Source organism: Sebastes umbrosus, chromosome 5, assembly GCF_015220745.1.
Source record: "Sebastes umbrosus isolate fSebUmb1 chromosome 5, fSebUmb1.pri, whole genome shotgun sequence".
Taxonomy (NCBI): Eukaryota; Metazoa; Chordata; class Actinopteri; order Perciformes; family Sebastidae; genus Sebastes; species Sebastes umbrosus.
The window spans coordinates 3,458,130-3,479,662 of record NC_051273.1 but is presented as its reverse complement, the minus strand read 5'-3'; the positions used below and the strand labels follow the sequence as shown (position 1 = coordinate 3,479,662).

The following is a 21,533-nucleotide window of genomic DNA, read 5'->3' as shown; positions in this document are numbered from 1 at the left end:
TCAAGAAACAGACAGGAGCACCGGCACCGGAGCAAAGCAGTACAGTGCTGTAGACAGGGATGGCAGAAAAACATATTTTAGCCTCCTAAAAGAAAGGCTCACCTAAAAATGATATCTGTTTAAGTGTACGCTATATTTAGAGAGAGCATAGATAAGTTTCAGTTCAGTTCCCCGTCAGAAAGGAGAAGGAAAGGGCTGTCTGACGGCGAGATAAAGCATTGAAAATACAGGAACAGTAATTGGCTGTAAGGAGAATGCTGACTTATGCAGTACTGTATTTTTTTTTCAGAGGCCACTAAATTATTCTTTGTTGTATTCTTTAATTAATTCAAACATGCAAGAGTTCAATATCCAGCAGCTCAGGTTGTGTTTTGTAAATAAATAATGACTTACCTTGTGCTGTATAGGATTTGTTTCTTGTATCAAGGCATTATTTTGTTCTCCCATTTGCATTAAGATTTGTTATGCTGTATACCACATACTGCAACTTTATTTGCACTCAGGAGAGACTTTATACTCAGTGTTTTTTCTTAATACATGTAGGGTTTTATGTCCTCTTAGTCTTTTGTATCACTTTGTAACAATTTGGTATGTCAAAATAATACAGCAACTTGTACTTCTGTAATAAACTCACGTGGCTTGATTTGACAAGGAACCGAACCTTTCATATTGCTGGTCAATATTCAGTCAACGGTGGACTCCTGGTAAGGACCTACAGTATAATGAGAAGATTTGTATTAGTTTTGAATTGGCACTGGAATACAGCACAGTCTACATTGTAAGTGGGAAAAATATTAAACATGTGTATCAAAGCATGCATATACACATTCCTTAAAGCTGCAGTAGGTAGAAATGGAGCAAATATGATTTTAAAGAGTTGTTTTTATAAAACGGTCACTATATCCTGACAGTAGTGCATGAGACAGGTAATCTGAAAAAAATCATGTGCCCCAGTGTCCTCCGGTGCTCCTAATGGCATCTGTAAGATTTCATAGACCGGAGGAAAACAACCAATCAGAGCTGATCTGGAGTCTGCCGTCTCTGAGCAGCTGTCAATCACGCAGCGCTGATCAAATATGAATCAATATTCTGTTACTGTAATGCCCATTTCTCGCTTCAAATATTTTTGGAAACATCTGGTAGTGTACTGTTTAGATGTAAAAGGAGAAAGTTTGTGACCCGGCAGCCATGTTGAGATCTCTTGAGGAAATACCAAGCACCGCCCACCAGCCAGAGCACAGCCAATAGGAACGCTCAAAAGGAACACTCTGAAATGACCTGTGATTGGCCAAAGTCTTCCGTCACGGGCTAGATTTTCTAAAGCCTGAAAACAGAGCCATGAGGAGGTGCAGAAGTCTAGTTATCTCTCAGAACACTTGAATTACAATATGCTGAAAGAATATTATGGAATTTTTGCCCAATGATGCCAATAAATTCTGCCTACTGAAGCTTTAATTGGGTAATTACCTTTTAGTGAGTAAAATACTGAAGTCATATGACAAAAGTCCACAGATGTACACATACATGTTGACCTCTGTAATAGCTTGAAAATGAATCTCTACATTCACCTCACTGTTAATTTATAGGAAGTTAAATTTTGATTTTTGTATTATTATTAATGGGGGGGGACTCCCTGTATACTATTTCGGAACTACTGCATCAGACTAAATCAGGTGTCAGCAGCCTTTACTATCAAAAGAGCCATTTTAGGCAAAAAAAAATGTCTGGAGCCTCAAAATATTTGAGCATTGTGATGAAGGTAACAGTTTATAGTCTAACTATATAGTATATAAGTCTAATGCAGTAAGGGGCAAAGAGCAAATGTACTACGGAATATTAGGGCCACATTGAAGAAAAAAAACTGAGATTTACAGAATAAAATACTCGTAATATTATGAGAAAAAAGTCCTAATGTTACGAGTATAAAGTCATAACTTTACGAGAAAAAAAGTCATAATATTACGAGAATAAAGTCCTAACATTACAAGACAAAAGTCGTCATATTACGAGAATGAAGTCAGAAGTTTACGAGAAAAAAGAAAATAACACGTAAAATTACTACTTTATAATATTATGACTTTATTCTCATAATATTACAACTTCTTTTCTAGTAAACCTATAACTTTATTCTTGTAATATTACGACTTTATTCTCGAAATCTCCGATTTATTTTTTTCCCTCAAAGTGGCCCTAATACTCCATCGTACAGTCGTACCATACACCTACAACAATGATACATAGAATTGAAATGTACACAAAAAAACAGTTGTTTATTTCCACTAATTTTTTTAATAATCCACTGGAGAGGGGGTAAAGAGCCGCATGTGGCTCCAGACCCGCAGGTTGCAGACCCCTGGACTAAATGGTCCCAAACTTTATTATGTTAGAAACTCCTGGTTGACACACTTTAACTCTAACACCATTAACTTGATTAATAGATTCACATTCATTTGTGCATTTAGTGCAAAACTCGTTGAACTAGACCCCCAGGCACCCACTCAAGGGCCCCTGTAGGTCCTTGAACCCTACTTTAGTTAAATCTACTCGCTGCAGGTTACACCCACTCCTCTTCCTCCTCCTCCTCCTCCTCGCTGTCTGCAGCTTCCTCTGCATCCTCCCTTCATGCTCTCTGGAGTCAGCTACCACCAGGGTTTCTCCTCTGCTTTAATGACGGTCTGCTAGATCTGAGAAGAAGAAACCCTCCTTTAAACTTTACACTTAGTGGATTAAACACACAGAACCCGTCGCTCTAGTGGCTGAATGCTGCGTTCACAGACACGACGCGATTGGAATGAGAAGACGCGCAAAAAGTTTTTATCAAGACGACTAATTAAGGTAAAAAAAAAAAGAAAAAAAAAAAAGATTCGTTTATCTTTTTATGCTTGATCAAGATAATAATACGATTAAATTACATCCCATGCTTTTTTCAGGATGCACTGGTTATTGTTCCCCAAAATAGGCCTGCTGGTGAGTAGTTTTTATATTATCATCAAACACGTTATGACTTTTAACTAGGTGTCGTTTTTCAGAGTCCTTATGGATGTTTGTCTGCCTTTGTATTATATTTGTGGATGTGTAAATATGCCTTAATGCACGTTGTCTGATTGGACTAAATGCATTCATTTTTCCTGTTTTTCCTTAAACTAGTCATTTGTGAGATAGAGAAAATACTGGCTTCTGATTGGCTAGAAAGTCAATTAGAATCATGGGTTTATAAAAGTGTTCTAAATCACTGTGCCAAGTAAAAGTGCAGGCAATTAACTTTTATTTTGTGCTGCAGATAGTTTACTGTTGAATTAATCATGGAAATCATTTAAAGACATTTAAACATAGCCTGTTTTGGTTTTCAATATTTGGTGCAGGGCCTGACAATGTATGGTGAGGTGTTCTGTTAGAAAACAGGCTTGTTCTTCGGCTCTACCTGTCAGTTAGGACCCATATTGTCTTATCTCATTAGTAAAGAATACCAGCTAATGCTAGCCAGCTCAGGTGCTGTCCTTCATACCTTCAGCAAATGAGCTAAACTTCTAAATACTCATGTTTCAGGTTTGTTTCCACAGCTATATATCCGGTAAGTCACTTTTTATGTCATTTATTTCTTTTAATAAGGGGTCAACTTGCTAGATGAAGCAGACTAACTAGCATTGGCATAATTACACATTTTCTCACTTAACCTCTAGTGGTATTCTAGGGGAACATTGGTTACTAAATCTGAAAAAAAATTCAAGTTTAATTCATTTGTAGCTCACTGACATAGCATTAAGTGAACAGAAAGTGATGGGATATTTACATCTTGGCTGATGCCTGTTTTTATGCATTTTTTTTGCTTTAAAAAATGTAAGTGAAAATGCTAGAGAAAAAAAGTGTTAATGCCTGGTTGAGGTGGAAAAGTTTGAATACTGTTCACGGTCACTAAAAGCTTAGCTCCACTGAAGAGACAAAAAATGGCAGGAGACAGAACTGTGTGGGCTGATGAGGAGACTGTAATGTTCTTCAACAGGAAATCAACTCATGCCATATTTGTACATGTTTTCCACATTGTTTACCATCTTTTGAGGTTTGACTAATGCTCTTTTAATTGTGTCATCTTGTGGTGGTGCTGCTCTACCACTGGTTTTAATCCAGATGACAAACGTTGATTATGGGATGAAGCCCCAGATATGATCTGAACAGGATTAAGATGTCCTTGGGACGTCAGAAACAAAATCAAAACAGACAGACATTTTAGCCTGACTTTTTTAGTTTTTTACCAATGCTGTCTGGGGTGTCTCTCTACTAAATCTTCTAATCTTCTTCTCTCTTTTTTGACCAGCCTTTACACTGGGAACTAGAAACCAGATGTATGATGAGTCCTACTATGAGTATGTGCCTGATCGCCTGCAATGGGACAATGCAGGAGATCTGTGTAACCAGCGCTTTGGGGCCTTGGCCACTGCCTCCAACCCAGTAGAGAAGCAAGAGCTGACCAGCTTTTTAAAATCCTTGAACATCTCTCACCCTGTGTGGATTTCCAGGAAAGTCATGACACGTACAACAACAAGTAGGTTCAGAGTGCAATTTGTAACAATTTATAGGCTACATAATATAAGCACAGCACCCTTTTTAGCACCCCTTCTTTTTACATAGTAGGCTCATTGTTTTTCTTTTCCAAGACACCTTTCAGCCTGCTCACTGGCTTAACAAAAGGGGAATAGAATATGAAATGGGACTGACAATGCTGCCATAGTTAGTTAGTTCTTTTATTGACACAAAAATATAAAACATTTGGGTCCAAACAATATACAAAACAAAGAAAAAATATATAATATGCACAATAATCCCATTAGTAAAAAATAGAGAAACACTCATGCAACACTCTTAGCCACAGTGAATAAATGTTTCCCAAGTGTTTACAGTTCACAAAGTGGAATTTTATGATTAGTTTCCATCTTTTCCGAGAGCTGTGGCAGGATTTTCCTTCATAATAACACCTCTTTCTTCTCTGTGTGGGGTGAAACCAAAGGTTCCTCCTCGGACACCCTGATTCTGGAGTTCACTGAGCGCTCGGACAGGAAGCATGCCCGTCTCCGGCACAAGTTCTCCTCCATGGATTCAGTGACCGTTTGCACCCGTCTCCGCTTCGATCCAAATTTCTCTGGAATTTCCACCATTTTTTCTTATTCCATCCAGTCATATATTAATGAGTTCCAGCTCCGTGTGAAGCTGACCAAGAGCAAGCCTGTGCAACTGGCTCTGCTGGTCCATGGCATTCATGGACCTTACCAAGAAGCCTTCGACCACGACGACTCCTGGCACTCTGTGTGCGTTTCTTGGAGCCAGAACGGTGGACGCTGGGCACTGTATATTCATGGCCTTATGGTGTCAAGGGGTGATGGATTAAGTTCTAACAGCATTGGCCCGGATGGCCGTTTCATTATTGGACAGGAGCAGGGCACCTTTGGGGGTTCATTTAAGAAGGATGAGTCATTCTCAGGGAGCATCACAGAGCTGCACATATGGGATCGGGTACTGAACAGCAGCGAAATCTACACCATGGAAAAGTTGTGTTCACCCATTTCCTCTGGGCTGGTGTTCAAGTGGAGTGAAGCAGCCATGGAAATAGAGTCATCCCTTGCGAAGCTGAGGAGAGACAGCCCATGTCAAGGTACATTTGTTATGATGCACCATGAGGACGGGAAGAAGCTGAAGGGTTACCAGAATCTAAATCAAAGCTTATGTAATCACCCAGTACAGGGAAGTTCAGGAATAGTTTACACCATGAAAGACAGAAGATACTCAAATCTATCTGCATGTTCCAGTGGAATAGTTAAGCATTATTTTCAAATATTGTTTACAGTTTAGATAGTTTGGCACGACCACTGGGTGGGGTTGCTATGCAGAAAAAAACAATCGCATAGAGACCATTTGAAAGTCATTTAGGACTACAAACTTTTCAGTAACATGCCAAGATCTGAGCTGGCTTGATGTGTAAACCACACCCATCTGGCATCCAAGCAGAGTAAAATAAATATTGTGAATTAATTGCAGATACGACTAGACCCATATCTGCTCTTCTCTGTTTCATCTCCCTCTACACCCACTCTGCTCTTATCTCTCTTATCAGGCCCAACCATGATGTCATTTAAATAGATGTTGGCTTTAAGTACTTGGAATAACACGCTTTAAGTACTTGTTTTAAACAGTGGGATCACTAAAACTGTAGTCAACTAGTATAATTTAAATAGTTAGGGAAATAGTTACAGTGAGGTACACACTAAGAGAAAAGTAGTTCACAAAATCTACTTCAAAAAGTAAATTAGATTAAAAAGTACATTTAAGACATGAGCTCAAAGTGTGAAAACATACAGTAGGACTGCAAGACTGTTTTATTGCAAAAGACCAAGACCAAGAATTGTGGCCAAGTGCTTTCTTAGCTTTTTATGATCTATTCCAGATCTCTTTTTTTTCCGAATCTGTTCCTGACTAACTTGAAAAGGAAATTCCTGATCTTTAGCTACAATTCCTTTGTTTGAAAAGACAGATGAGCTGTGAAGTTCACACATTTTATTACTTGTTATAAATATGCTTTACTCATTATTAAATGACTTGGATTGGGGTCAGCAAAAACAAGCTTGATCAGGATATCCCTAATCCTTTCTGAATTTGTGGCATCATGCTTTGGGCAAACTTACATACAGACGGTAAACAAACACACTCACGTGCACGCACACACTCTTTTCCTTTCCAGCATTAAGCACTACTGGAAGTTTAAAGAGATTGAAGGAAAGAGGAAATCTGTCTCATTTGCTCTCCCGCTCCACTGCATAGGGGGAGACGGTGACTAAGTTGTAATTGGCAAAAGGCAGGGCTCATAATGGTTCTTGTAAATGTTTTGTGAATCACGTCACTCTGAATCCCACCCTTCAAAACAAACTTCTCCCGCGCTGACATCATGCTCCCCGATGAGCAATGAGAGCCCAAAACACTCCTCCTCCTGGAACTGAGCATGCTGAAAGGATAGTGCACTTGCACTCCTTTAGTGATTTTCAGGTTTTTTTTTCCAGTATTTTTTTATCTTTCTTTATTTCGTATATTTTTAATGATCAACAGAGTTAGAGTATGTACAGTAGCTGTTGCCAGGATTGATCCGTTGGTCTTTAAGTAATAGGACTTTAACATGTTAGTACCTGGTATCCAGTCAGGCTGCTTAAGTCTTCCTCTTTCTCATCAGACCAGTTCAGACATACATATATAGGACACACTACTCCTTAGGGGTATAAATCACAAGTTTCATCACAATATGATATTTGCTGATATCACAAAGTCTGCCACGATCCGATTTAGATCCGATTCATTTCAGGGGCCTACGATTGATATGACAGAATATCATATTTCATAGATATTTACCACCACAATCAGTTGCATTTACATCAACTCACAGAAAAACAACGAAATAAATAGACAGTAATTTGACATTTGTATTACTGAGCTCTTACAGACATTTAAATGAAAAACAATCTCTTCTTTTTAATATAAATAATACAAAAAAAAATCCTGTTGTTCGCTATAAAGTGCCACATTTTATCATGTTTCAAATGTTTTTTATCAGTAAATAATTTCAAAATAAAGGCGTATCGTAGAAATCGTACAAAATGTATCAACGTTTTCACTTTGCATCGATGACATTGGGTCGTTGATCACTAAATTGAATTGATATATCGATCCATATTGATGTATCGTTACACCCCTGCTACTCCTGCAACTGAACTGCTACAGATTCAATCCTTGAAACAGCTAGTCTTCTGATCAGCAGCCATTCCAGAGGTCGTCACATACCAAAGTGTCCTACACCAAGACCCACATCCTCTTGTCTGTTCATCCATAAATATCAGCCTTAAGCTTACAACCACACCGCGTTTTTAACCAAAAATAACACCTTTTACTTGTCTGTGACAGATCTTTCCATAACCATGACCACGATTGTTTTATAACTTTATCCAATTGTTATCGTTGTCTAAATCTCAGAATCAGAATCAGGTATATTGCCAAGTACATGAAGGTTTTCACATACAAGGAATGTGCCTTGGTGCTTTGGTGCAAGAGAAAATAAAAAAACAAGTACTGCACAGTCAAGAAACATACATATAGAATAGAAAAATGTACAGTTATTTGGCATGACCACAAGCTTTCCTAACTTGGACCAATTTTCCGTTGCACACACGTTCATACACTATAGCCGTGGGGACAGCAGAAAACACTTTTTGGGGCATTTTGGAATTCACTGACAACTTACTTACTTACTTACTATTTCAACGGTTTGGCTAAGAGAGTGTTAGCTCAACAATAACTACAGTATATGGAGATGATGTTGGGGTTATCATGTGAAGTTTATTACATACGTTTATGATGTAACATCATATCTTGGGGGAACTCTTGTGGCTCAGGAAACCTGCCTGAGTCTTCTGCCTTTAATTTACATCTTGATGAGCTGTGACTTTGACTTTAGAATATTTCTGAAGTGTTGCATTATCTGGACTACTGTAACAGTGACATGACATTCAGTCTTGATGTGACCCTCTTTCACTTTCAAGAATTTAACATTAAGAATAACCTTTGCCATTTCCTTCGCTAGGAAACTTCACCGTGTCAGCAGATTCGTTCTTGGATTCCCTCCTGGATGGAAATTCTTTGCAGAATCAAACCTTCTCCTTTGAGTTGTTCCAAAGCCCTGAGCCTAAGTCTGAGTCTGAGTCCGAGTCTTGTGGCATCTTTGACCCTGTTACTGAGAGCTCGGGCCTGGTCAAGTGTGACTCATTCAGAGGGGCCGTCTGCCAGTTTAAGAAAGGTACCAATAATAATAATGTCAATGGATTTTTATGCATTTTATTCTTGATGTTATTTAATGATTTGCTCTGCTGTATCTAACTCTGAGAGACAGTGGAAATAGAGATAAATAAATGAGTGTGGGGGAATAAATAGGGAGGGAAATGCAAAGGTAAAATCATGCAGAAATAATTAAATGCATAAATAAATATGTACATTTAATAATGAATAAATACATTTAAAATATATTTAAAATAAATAAATGCAAAAATAGATACATTTAAATGTTAATACAAATAAATAAATAAATAAAAGGGAAATTTAAATATGAGAGTAGATAGGGGAATTAATACAAAGGTGAATAAATAAAGAAGAAACGTAAAGTAAATATCAATTTGTGTCACATTTTATCATTTAAGGCATATATATTTATTTTGAGTCATTTATTTATTTATTTTTGACTTTGGCAGGTTCTGTCCTCCATACTGTAATAGCGAAATACTACCTTTGCATAATTTATAATTTTAAATTGTTGACACTGTCAGTATAGCAAAGAGTGTTGAATCTATGGAAAGGTCTAAGGCTGTTTTTGCTCTTGCTGTAATAGATTGCATTGTATTGAATTAAATTTGTCTCTGTTTCTGTCTGCAGAAGTGCTGGATGTTATCAGTTTACCAAAGACACCATTCTTCAGTAGATTGAGCAAGGATTCTCTGACCAAATCTGTGAGTTGGACACTTATTATTACCTATTTGCAGCAACACAGAATATTTCTAACTTTATGAACTTTAATGTAAGCTGTGTAATGTTGGAAATGTTGGCCATGTTTAAGGTAGAATTGATGCCTTTCAAAGAAAAAACTCAGATCTACTTTGCTGATACCAGACTTGCACTTATTGGCATGCCATAAAGGTGAAGTACTCTCGTTAAAAAAATATCTTGTTACAATTTTAGGAGAATAATATATTTTTCTGAGTAACGTCCCCAACACTGGATGTTTTTCAAGACTAACTTATTGGGATAAAATCTCAGAGAATCTGTTGCAATCTGTTGCAGCATTGTATTGCAACCACATTACCTCAGGTAAATACAGTTCAGGATCTTTATCCATCCTTCTTTTCCTCAGCTGATGGTTAATCTGAGCAGTAATACCTCCCTGGACAGAGATCTGGCCTCACTGCAGCAGCTGACCCAGGCTGTTCTTCAGGTGGTGGAGGCCGGTGGCCCTCACCTCCTCACCTCCAGTGATGTCCTCTACCTCACCCAGATGATTGAGACGGACCTCACAGCACTGGCTTCTAGCTCTCACCCTGCTGGAGCTGGCGCAGCAGAAGTCATGGTGTCCATTGCTACCAGCTATGTACAGGTGGCGAGTTTGATGCTGGAGCCACACATGGCTACACAGTGGATGGGCCTGTCAGAGGATGGGGTGAGGCGGTGATCTGTGTTTATCTGTTTTTGCGAGTGTATTCTGGGATGTATAGTTAGCATTGTACTTTAGCCAAGCAAAATGTAGAAATCCTGTCTAACCAGTCAGAAAAAAAGATGTTTCTGGGTTGTATGGGATAACTCAGATTCAACCAAACAGTCACTGATATCTTAGCATGGTAACATCATTTTCACAACTTTTTTAACCCTGTAAAGTCATCTTTTGTCCTCCATGAATCTCATTTTGTGTTGTTGGGTCTGTTTTACTTGTACAGGTCAGTGTGGGACCTTTTACTATTGTCCAGAGCATTGACAGTCTCAGTGAAACTCTTGCAGACATGCTATCTGCTGAGAGAAGAGACTTCACCCTTTCCACCAAGAACATAGGTAATAAAAACATCTTAGTACACATCAGTTAAAAAATACAGGCACAGTTTCAGTGGCGATCCAAGCTGATGGAGAAATGTAGAAAGATGAAAAATAAGATTTCACAGCAGCTGTCTATGATACGTTTTACTTAAAAACAGGCCTGTGATGTAGAGACTGCAACAATCAGTATTGCAATTTCGTTTTTTTTTTCTGATTTTTTAGTCATATTGCACTCCTTCATCTCCTTATTTTTTGCAGCGGTTACATGTTCAGAATTCAGGGAATTGTTTTTGATACACTGATAAGTCTACCATGTATAATGTTATTGACTCAACCCTGGTAGCTCTTGGCTTTGTAACACTGATAAATAGAGGCTATTCTTTCATTTCTGCTTCTCGTTATTGTTGTTGTTAATCTGTCTCTATTGTCTGGCTGTCCTTTGCTGTCTTTGCTTCCAGATGTGTACATGACGTGGCAGAAGCTAACTGAAGACAGTTGTAGTCAAGTTTTCAAGCCATCTGCAGTTGGCTCTCACACCGCCAGCAGCAGTGGTCAGGATGAGTTGCTTATCCCTGACACTGAGCTCCAGAGGATACACGCACTGGGTAGGAAACACACACACACACGCATGCACGCACGCACGCACTTACGCACACACACACACACACACACATGAAAAGGCACTTGTCATATAGGCTATCCCAAATGAGAAGGAACAACTTATATGCTTAAACACTCAATTTTAAGATGTACAAATGCTATGTGAGCTCATATTACATGTGTTTTACATGATTTGGTACACAAACAACATGCACATGTGCCCACACAAACTTCTTCCTACTGCCCCCAATTACACACTACGGTTGATCTAAGTACCAGTACATACCATGCAATGCAATAAATACATGCACGTTCATTCTTTGCTGATTAAATTAAGATTTAAAAACCTTGATTGTAGAGTATTGTGATTGTAATCTTAATCTTGTGTTTTAGTTGCCTAACCATAACTATACATCAGACACACTGTAGTTGCCTTGTGCAGATTAAAAAAACAAAAAGTTCTGAAATGTTCATCCTGGTCATATTAGCTTTGTTTAATTAAGGTGCTGTAGCTACACTTTGAACCATGTATATTTTTGCAGCGCTTATCAGCTCATTCTTGAAATCAAACTAAAGGATTTTGAATCAACTTCCTCCATCCTGCACCCTTCAAGCAGTTGTAGATTTAATTGGTTCAAATCATCATTTAAATTGTATTTGATGCCTATAAAGTATTATATAAAATAAAATAATTAAGTTAATCAGTTGATTCTGTTAATTATATTAATATCAGAAGTACTACAGGTTACAAAACAATATATGATTAAATCATGTTACATTCTTTGCTGTAGAGGTTTTGCTATAAGAGTTTGTCGAAATGCCTCCAGAATATGAAACTTAGTTGGGACTACAAAATCGGATCAAAATCTAAAATATTTGACATTTTGGAAACATAACTTTGAGTAGATGGATAACTAAAACTCCTTCTAACTGAACAATGTGTTTGCAACGTGTTTGTAGTGTGACACTGTGAAACTGAAGTGATGCTCAGCAATGTATTTTGTATTACTAAAGAATGAAAATAGATCTGGTCTCCTCCTTTCTCTCTTTTCAGGGTATGAGGAAGTGATGTTGATTCATACCCACTACAGCCATCTGAGTGAGATTGAGTCTGGAGCACAGGAGCCTCCACAGAGTCACCAAGAGAAAGTCAAAAGGTTGGCTGTATATTGCCTGTTGTCGTCTCTTATGCTCGACTTTAAATGCTGCTGACTATTCTGAGATACAGTCAACTCACAGAAACAAACAAGCTCAGTGTCCGTAGCACATTTTATTCGCACCTTAGCCTTATTTGATTTCACTTTGTATAGCATTTATATATTTTATGAAGCTTATCAGTTCTGAAAATCAGTTGTATCAAGCATCTAATGAGCAGAAACCACGATGGTTGACTTGAGGTTCAGTATAAGTAATGTCTTCATTAAAAGTGGCCCTAAAATAGTCAAATCTATATGAAAACATCTCAAATCTAAACTGATGTACTTTTTCTCTTTTTCATGTGGTGTTGAATTCAGCATTAATTTTATGTTCCATTTTTAGGATCTTTGTTTTTAAATGTCCTTATTCTCTAATAATAACATAAAGTTAAACCAAATACCAAAAAATGTAAATCAACAAGTTAACTTGTGTGCTCTGGTTTCAACCAAATCACTTCTTCATTTTGAAAGAGTAGGGATCATTCAGACAGTGGATACCAGTAGATTGGATTGAATTGTAATTTGTGTATATCTGACCTTTTAAATTGTAAGACAGATGTAAGACAGATGTAAGACAGATGTAAGTGGTAACCATTGTCTGTCTTCTCAGAACTCTACCAGGTCACCTGGCTTCTGTTGTCATCTCAGCCACCGTCCGTGATGCCTCCAAGGCCCAAACCATCCCCGTGGCCATCAAGTACACCCTTTCCTCATCACACGTGGTATAGTCCATTGTTCACACAGTATGATTATTAAGACCATCATATCAAGTATATATATATTTGAACTGATCCGTCCAGGTTAACAGTCGAGTGATCACGTAGTATATGAGGTTTAACGATGCTAATTTGGGTCTGCAATGTTTAACAACAAAGATCAACATTCAGTTCTGGTTTGAAACTGAAATTGATGGCAAACATTTTGTAAAAAAAAGCAGCCATTCTTTGGGAAAAGCAGTAGCGTTATGATTAACTTGTTCCCCTTTGATAAACTCACAAAATTCAATATGTCACCACACAAGAATTTCCATCTCCCAGCAAGCAGCACATGATTTTTATCCACTTTTGGCTGGTTAGAGTCCAAGGTCATATATTACAAGAGAAAGAAAACAAGTGCCAACATGTGTTTCTGTTTGTAGGTGGAGTATTCACAGCGAGTTACTCCTGTTTGTGCCTTTTGGAATTTCAGCTTGATGTAAGTTTGACCAACAACACAGTCACATAAACAGCCCTGTTAAATGAATGTGCAGATTGAGGCTGTTGGGTAAATGATGAAGAGGTGGTCTCTTATTGTGTACTATTAATTTTTAGGACATATTTCACTCTTTTGATGCTGTGTGTATCTTAATCTTGAACACAACAATCAAATATAATAATTGTGTATGATGTTTCATTCCAAAACTATATATATTTGGACAGATAGAAATGAAATCCTTTATATATTTATTTAATTCTTAATGTTTAATACTAAATGTCTCTGCACTCTGAAACTAATTGATGAGGGTGTGTTTGTGTGTGTGTCTGTGCGTGTGTATTGTGCTGTACAGGCATAATCATACCAGTAGCTGGTCCAGTGATGGTTGCAGGGTGACCTTTGCCGGCTCTGGTGTCACTTCCTGTCTCTGTAACCACACCACCAACTTTGCAGTGCTGATGAATTACCTGGAGTCGAAGGTAACTCATGAAATGATTTGTGATGCAGTGAGTTAAATCACATGTTGAAAAAAGAGGTTGCATGACGGAAAAATGTTAACTAGTGCTGCAATTAATAATCATTTTCATTGTCTATTATTTTGTAGATTCTTTTCTCAATCAATCAATTAAATCTTTGGTCTATAAAATGTCAGAAAATGGTGAAAAATGTTGATCAGTGTTTCCCAAAGCCCCAAGATAACGTCCTCAAATGTCTTGTTTTGTCCACCACTCAAAGATGTTCAGTTTTCTGTCATAGAGGAATAAAGAAACCAGAAAATAAGAAGCTGAAATCAGAGAATTTAAAATAGTTTTTGTTAAAAAAATTACTCAAACCAATTAATCAATTATCAAAATAGTTGCCGATTAATTTGATAGTTGACAACTAATTGATTAATCATTGCAGCTCTAATGTTAACTATAAATTCGACAATAAACCTCAAATTTAAACTGTGGTTAAGGTTATGAGTGGTGTAGTGAAATAGTATAGTATGTGATATTTGTTTTTCCCTTCTTCTGACAGAAATAATTTCAATCTAAATGTTGCTGATGTGAAATCTAAATTCAGGTCATCATCTTTGACCTCTAAGATTGTGGATAGGATTTGTAGTACATTATATTAACCAGCAGGTGTCACTCCCAGTGTGCCTATCCTTTTGAAGAAAGCTGTTCTTTCTGTCTATCCAAAGTACATAAAAGGTAGTAAAATAAACAAAAAATAAAACCATCAGCAGCACTTTAACATTTTTTAAATTGTACATTTTTGGCTTTTAGCTGTTACACAAATTAAGCAATGAGATAGGAATTTAGTGTCTTTGAGAAGGCATCAGATGGATCAAACCTGTGATAGTTTGCCAACATCTCCTCTCTCTCTCTCTCGCTCTCTCTCTCTCTCTCTCTCTCTCTGTATCTCTCTCTCTCACTACCTTTCCCTTCTGTCCCAGTGGAGTCCTGAGGAAGAGCTTATTTTGACCAAGCTGACGTTCATCGGCTCTGGTGCTTCTCTGTGTGCACTGGTGGTGACCTTGATGCTGTTCACTGTGCTGGAGTGAGTAGCTGATTTTCTTGTTCCCTCTTACCTACCGCGTACCTACAAATCTGCCTGTTTTCTGTCTGTTTGAGCCAATGCACACAACTCAGCCTCAGCCCCTTTGTTATGTTGCTAAATAGATTTAGCATGTATATGTAAGAAAATTATTGAAAAGCATGAGCTGAATTACAATCTATGTATAATAGTTTATTAGATACTAATAACTTATACATTGGGTTCAGTATTTAAATCTGACTATTTCCGTGCCAAGAACATGACGGCATTTTCAAATAATTTTATTCTTATCAGGCAAAAGAAGCTCTAGAAATCAATTAAACTAATATTAGTAATAATAATAATATGACACTCATAACAGCATATGTGGAATCTGATCAACCACCTTTACACACCAGGGGCGTTTTTTTGCGATTAATTCACGCATCAATATATTTTTTCAAACTGTTGTTTTTTGTCATGAATACTTTCAAACAGAACGCGAATATGACGCGGTGAAAAAGCGATATACTTTTTTTTTAGAACAAGGTAGATTTTCTGAGCTTTCAACCAATCACGTTGTGCGGAACGGGTTGAGTTGCACCTATATTTATGAAACAACAACACACAGCCTCTTTATTACTTTATTACTCCTTTCAACCTTGAAAAAGGAAACACAGACCAAATCCACTCCTTCCGTTCTTACCTTTCACAATAAAAGCCCTAGACATATAATATTCGCGGGCGAGTATTTTGCATATTTGTGTCATTTATTTGTCACGCCCCCGGTGCGTGAAGACCTTTAGAGTGGGTTCAAGGAAAGGGCTTCCCATTGGCCAATGTAAGACTTTCCAATTAGTTTATTTACTCTGGATTAAATTCATAGAAATTAGTTCTTGCTGCCACACATGATGAAAATACACAATATTTTAGTTTGTATGGATTAACATGTAAACCATTTGTTAAGTTCATAGTATTTATTTTTCAATTTAGGTATGCTGAAATGAACAAAGTCCACTGTTGACTCTCAGACCTCCTCATGGGGTTTTGATGTGACACTCTTTCCCATACACTTAAAAGAGAGAGATAACGTATTGGCACTGTATTGCTCATGCTCTGTTCCTAAGGCTGCTATGAGTATTGACTGGTGCTAATCCAGTAATTACTGTGGTCTTCATGTGAGTCCACTCTGAAGGTTTATGGCGGCATTCTGCAGCCGTTAATTAACATTAGGGTCACTGAGGGATCACAATCAGCCGGAGAGGAGCTGCCCTGACAATTTATGACTGTCCTGAAATCAAAGAGTGCAGCCATGCATTTCACACACATGCTGGTGTATGATGTACATGCATTTGTGTACTTAAATACACACACAACACACACACACACACACACACACACACAGAAAACAAAGTAGAGGTACACATGTCCGTAGATGGATGTGTAATCACACCATGAAATTATGGTGGCCACAAGCAGCGATGCAGATATGAAATGAGTCTAAATAGGCTGAACCCATCAGGAGGTAATGAGAGGCTCCTCAGTTCATTTACTTCTCTAAACCAGCTTCAGCTGTCCAGATAATTTATGTTACCTGAAATGGAAATATTCAACCTAGTAATGCCATCTAAAAACAGTAAGACTATGAGCCATATATACAGTACACTGCCCTCCAGCATGATATTGATCAAATATCAGCCCAGCAATAAAGCATACTGGAAAACAAATTGAAACAGTAGATGCAAATTGCAAGTTTAAGTGTAACAATCTCTTAGGGCGTTTTCACAAGCCATATACAAGCCATGGCTAGTCTGAATCAGAGTGAAATGTATACTGTAGGTTTGATTATTGTTTTGTCTTGTTCGGTTTCACAGTGCATAAATGAAAGCGGATCAAATAAAACATTTTATTTGCTGAGGGGTGTTTATGAAGGAGCGAATTTACAGTATCTTTTTCATCTTGAGAGCCGTCACTTCTATGCAGGGAGTCGTGGACTTGTACACACCCTTCTCCTCCAGTTTATCTTGAATGACTTTATAAACCTTGCAGTTCTTGTGGACTTTATTTAGCATATTATGTGTGTTCTCTTCGGCCCAGATGTCTTGCGAACATCGGACTTCTTGCAGAAGTCCAGGTCCGTCCTCTCCCTCTCATGTTAACTTAGTCGTTTACCTGTGTCCATCTCAACAAATGCCGGCACAGACGGCTTGCGTTGTGGTTCGCTTGGAAACGGTCTGAGTCCACCTCTCACAAGCAGTCTTGGACCGGTTGTTTTGGTCTGCAGTAGACTATGATTACTGCGTTCACAACTGCCCAAATGAAGCGCACCAGGGGCTGATTGAAACTGACTAAATGTTTGCTTGTGAAAGCGGTCTTAGACAAATCTCCCCTTCAAACCGACAATAGAAAGAAAGGAATAAGGCACTCAAAGCTAATTAGAATCAGGTCATTTTATATCCTTGGATATTGCAATTTTTAGTCACTATAGCAACGGAAATATTGATTGAACAGCTCGTCCATCAGTCCAACACTGTGGTACAGAATCAAATGACTTATATAGCTATTAAATAACTATTGGATGTATTGCTGTGAAGTTTTTGATACAGACAGTCACGGTCGCCAGAGGATGAATCCTATTGAGTTTGGGATCCCCTCACTTTTGTCGGCCTAGCAGTCCTAACATTAACACTTGTCTATTACTTCAGTTTATGACTTCTGAAACTAAGGACTGAATTGTTATCAGCCTCAGCTTTGCTTTGAGAATAATACTTGCGAATATGCTAATGGTATGGTAAAACGCCTGCATGCATGTTAACTTGCTAACTGTTGGCCTGTTAACATACTAACACTGAGCTCAGATAAACATCCTAAATGTGTAAAATGTCCTAAAGGGCCACTGTCTATAGGACGAACCCCTTTGATAAGATGACATTGTGGCGTTTCCTTTTCCATCATTCATCCATAATTTTTATTTTCTTGTTTTCAGCCTCAATTGGCTGCGTGCATATACGTGAAGTTACCAAAACTATCTACTATGATTTGAAATGTACCTTTCATGTGCTGACATTTTTTGTGTTGTCACTGTGTTGTAATACTGTCACCTCTAACCATATCTCATTTTAAGACAAGGTCTGTCCAAAAGCTTGACGTTATCCCCGTCTCTGTCCACAGTATCCCCAAATCTGACAGGACGTCCATCCATAAGAACCTGTTCATCGCTCTGATCTGCGCCCAGGTGATTCTGCTCTGCAGCGGCTCAGCGATACACAACAAGGTACAGGCATCTGATTTTATTACCGATACGTAGGATTTAATGATGTTATACCGAGGAGCAGGCTGGGGACAAATGAAGGTGAATGACGGACAGTAAGACAGAACTCACTTGCTGATTGTTTGTTGACGGATACAGTTTGTTGGATTCTGTCAAACGTTGCATGAAAACTAGATCGTCAGTCGGAAGTTAAAAATGGGAGCAACAAAACACGAAGCACATTTTGTTCAACAACAGTTATTAGAAGGTTTTTTACAATAAAATTAGTAATAATGGTTTTAAATATAATCCTGTCAATACCCATTTCTTCACCATCTATGGCATTTATAGTACAAGCTTTCATTGAAGATGGCTGTTAAGCTTTTATCTACCTTCATGTACGTTTAAATGTTAACCCACAGCACTGTGATTTAATAGATAGATGGATGGATGGATGGACTTTATTGATTTCAAATTGGGAAATTATTTTGTTAAAGCAGCAGGTTATCCAGGCGAGGTGAGATATATATATATATATATATATAAATATATATATATATATATACAATATCTATATTATTAGAATACACTATAAATATACCAAGCTATTACAACTAAAATATACGATAACATACTATATAAATGAGGAAATGAGACTTAATGAGACTTAAAATCCAAATCCATACTGTGGATCCTAGTAAAACGAATGCTTTGGCATTGGATGTTACATAAGTGTCCACTAATGTCGTATCCATCAACTATAACACATGGTTCAGTGTCTCAATAGTCACCCAATGGCCTGTAGTTGGTTTGACCCCTGGTCCTTTGACCCCAGGTCATGTCAGGGTGGGCTTTACTCCTGGGGGCAGGTGGCCGCTTGTTTGAAATTCATCAAGTGGGTTCATATATATATATATAAATAGGCTGACTGACCATCAGGAAAGTCATTTTTCAGATTTTAACATGGTTTCGATCTAATCCAGAATCATTCATAATGAATTAGTCTGGAGGGTTTTAGTGTTTCGCTAAGGATGCTTCAATAGGATATATTGTTGTTGCATGGCATATTTGGTAGTTGCCGGGGTTGAATCTGCGATATTATAGGTATTGTATGGTCTTTCTCACCATTAGACCAACTCTATTTGTTCTAAAAAAACAAATTCTGCTACTCCTACCATTGTTTGTGGTTTTAATTTTTACATTGTCCTTTTTATCCTACTTTCAATTTTAGAATAAACATATTTCCAACACAAGCCTTAATTTATCCTCACTGTAAAATCTGTTCCTTTATGAATGAGATGTGGAGATGGAAATATCCTCAACATGGAGTACATTTCCTAAAAGCATGCATCAACGAACAGTCATTTGTGCGTTCGGGATTGTAAATGGTGTAAATGAGATATTAGTGACCACTTGCAACCTCATTCATCATCCACGGTCATGAGCTGCCCTTAAACAATCCATCAACAACACAGAGATATTTAACCTCTGATATTTTGTGCTCGTGTGTTTCAGGACAGAAGCTACTGTTATCTATTATTTTCAATTGAAAAGTGAAGTGTTTTACATCCACTCTTCTATAAATTCTTCTTCTAGTTGAATATTGTAGTGTCAGACGAGTAATTTGTGACATCTGTAGAGTTGATTATTGCTTGTTTTGGGACGGCATTAGCTCAGTCCGTGGGGACTTTGCTTGTGAACCAGAGAGTGGCCTCGAGAGTCACCTCGTGGGTAGATGGCTAGATGTATAATTCTATAGAATATACAGTCGGTCAGCTAAACTTCCTTTTGCTTCCCACAACTGTCCCTGTGCAAATTTGGATTGGATTTTCGGAGGGATAAAAGTGGCCCTTGCAAATTAGAGTCCAGAGTAATGTGCAATAAACCAATTCTCCCTCATATGCACTACCGGAAAGGACTCTAGTTTCTTGGTATGTTTGTGATATGGAAATTGAAGTTAATTAATTTTTTACTGTTAAGGCGTGCCACTCAGGAGCCTGATCTGAATGCTTGAAATGTAACGTGCATCTGTCTGCATGCCTGTGTTGATGTGTTTGTAGGTGGCGTGTACACTCGTGGCGGCGCTCCTCCATCTCTTCTTCATGGCAGCATTCAGCTGGATGCTGGTGGAGGGTCTGCTGCTCTGGAGCAAAGTGGTCGCAGTCAACCTAAGCGAAGATCGTCACATGAAGTATTACTATCTCATCGGCTGGGGTACAATGGCTTAATAGTAGCCCGATCACTTTCTTCACATACAGTACAGTGAATGTCCAGGATTCTGTTTTAGGATATTGTATTCTTTTGTGACATAAATCTGATGATGTTAATTAATTTTATACAATATAAAAATACACCATATTTGTGGGAAGTATAAGATAATACTTTTCTGAAACTATAATAGCTTTTTGCCTTATGTTTATGTGACTGTTTGCATCACAATGCTCTCTTAATGTGGCTCCATTTTCCCCTCCCTTCTGCATTTCGCTCCTATCCCTTCCTCTTCCTGATCATCTATCTGGGTACTTTTATTCTTCTCCTATATTCTCCTTCTTCTCCTCCTTTCCCTCTCTCTTATTCCCCTTCATCCCTCCAGGTCTGCCGGTGCTGATAGTCACCATCACGCTGGCATCAGCCTCGGGCAAATACTCGGCCGACGGCTACTGTTGGCTCAGTGTCCAGAATGGCATTATCTGGGGCTTTGCTGGGCCCGTCATCTTCATCATCATGGTCAGAAAATTAAATCCTAATCATACCGTGTAGTCTGATCAGGCTGAAATGCTTAAAATCTAAAAATACAAGGCGTATTCTGCTATTGTGTATTTTTTTTCCTGTAGTGCTCCACATTATGTTTGACTATGGAAGCTAAAGTTACCAATAAAACAGGAAACAGTATGATGTTTCCTATCGATGTTGCATGATATCTTTTTTAAACAGCAGTAGTTTGGTAAACATATCTTTATTTTCTTTACTTGCTCATTTCAGTACACTTTTCTCTGTTCATCTCTTTGTCACTTAGCCTCCTCTCATTTCTGCATCCTTCCTTTGTTTCCAGGTGAACGTCATGGTACTGACCAGGGTGGTGGTCATCACCATCTCCACAGCCAAGAGGAGGTCCATCATGTTGGCTATGGGCACCAGTCCTGTGGATCAAGCCTACGAGCAAATCAGGTACA

General features: G+C 38.1%; 1 protein-coding gene across 2 annotated transcripts in view; it reads left to right on the top strand.

The window, feature by feature from the left end:
• The first annotated feature begins 2,546 nt into the window (after positions 1-2,546).
• LOC119488368 (adhesion G-protein coupled receptor D2) overlaps positions 2,547-21,533 on the top strand; it is a 104,960-nt gene continuing 85,973 nt past the window's right edge. Inside the window, exons 1-19 of one of the 2 annotated variants that reach the window (XM_037769940.1) lie at positions 2,547-2,835; positions 2,931-2,967; positions 3,547-3,571; positions 4,313-4,540; positions 5,003-5,644; positions 8,612-8,824; positions 9,454-9,527; positions 9,929-10,231; positions 10,506-10,617; positions 11,058-11,204; positions 12,254-12,356; positions 13,006-13,117; positions 13,534-13,589; positions 13,942-14,068; positions 15,031-15,134; positions 18,282-18,384; positions 20,421-20,574; positions 20,954-21,087; positions 21,413-21,528. In XM_037769940.1, coding sequence (XP_037625868.1) covers positions 2,932-2,967; positions 3,547-3,571; positions 4,313-4,540; positions 5,003-5,644; positions 8,612-8,824; positions 9,454-9,527; positions 9,929-10,231; positions 10,506-10,617; positions 11,058-11,204; positions 12,254-12,356; positions 13,006-13,117; positions 13,534-13,589; positions 13,942-14,068; positions 15,031-15,134; positions 18,282-18,384; positions 20,421-20,574; positions 20,954-21,087; positions 21,413-21,528 — 2,789 coding nt within the window. In that variant the 5' untranslated portion in view covers positions 2,547-2,835; position 2,931. The remainder of the gene's footprint in view (positions 2,836-2,930; positions 2,968-3,546; positions 3,572-4,312; positions 4,541-5,002; positions 5,645-8,611; positions 8,825-9,453; positions 9,528-9,928; positions 10,232-10,505; positions 10,618-11,057; positions 11,205-12,253; positions 12,357-13,005; positions 13,118-13,533; positions 13,590-13,941; positions 14,069-15,030; positions 15,135-18,281; positions 18,385-20,420; positions 20,575-20,953; positions 21,088-21,412; positions 21,529-21,533) is intronic. The other variant, XM_037769941.1, reaches the window with a different exon arrangement.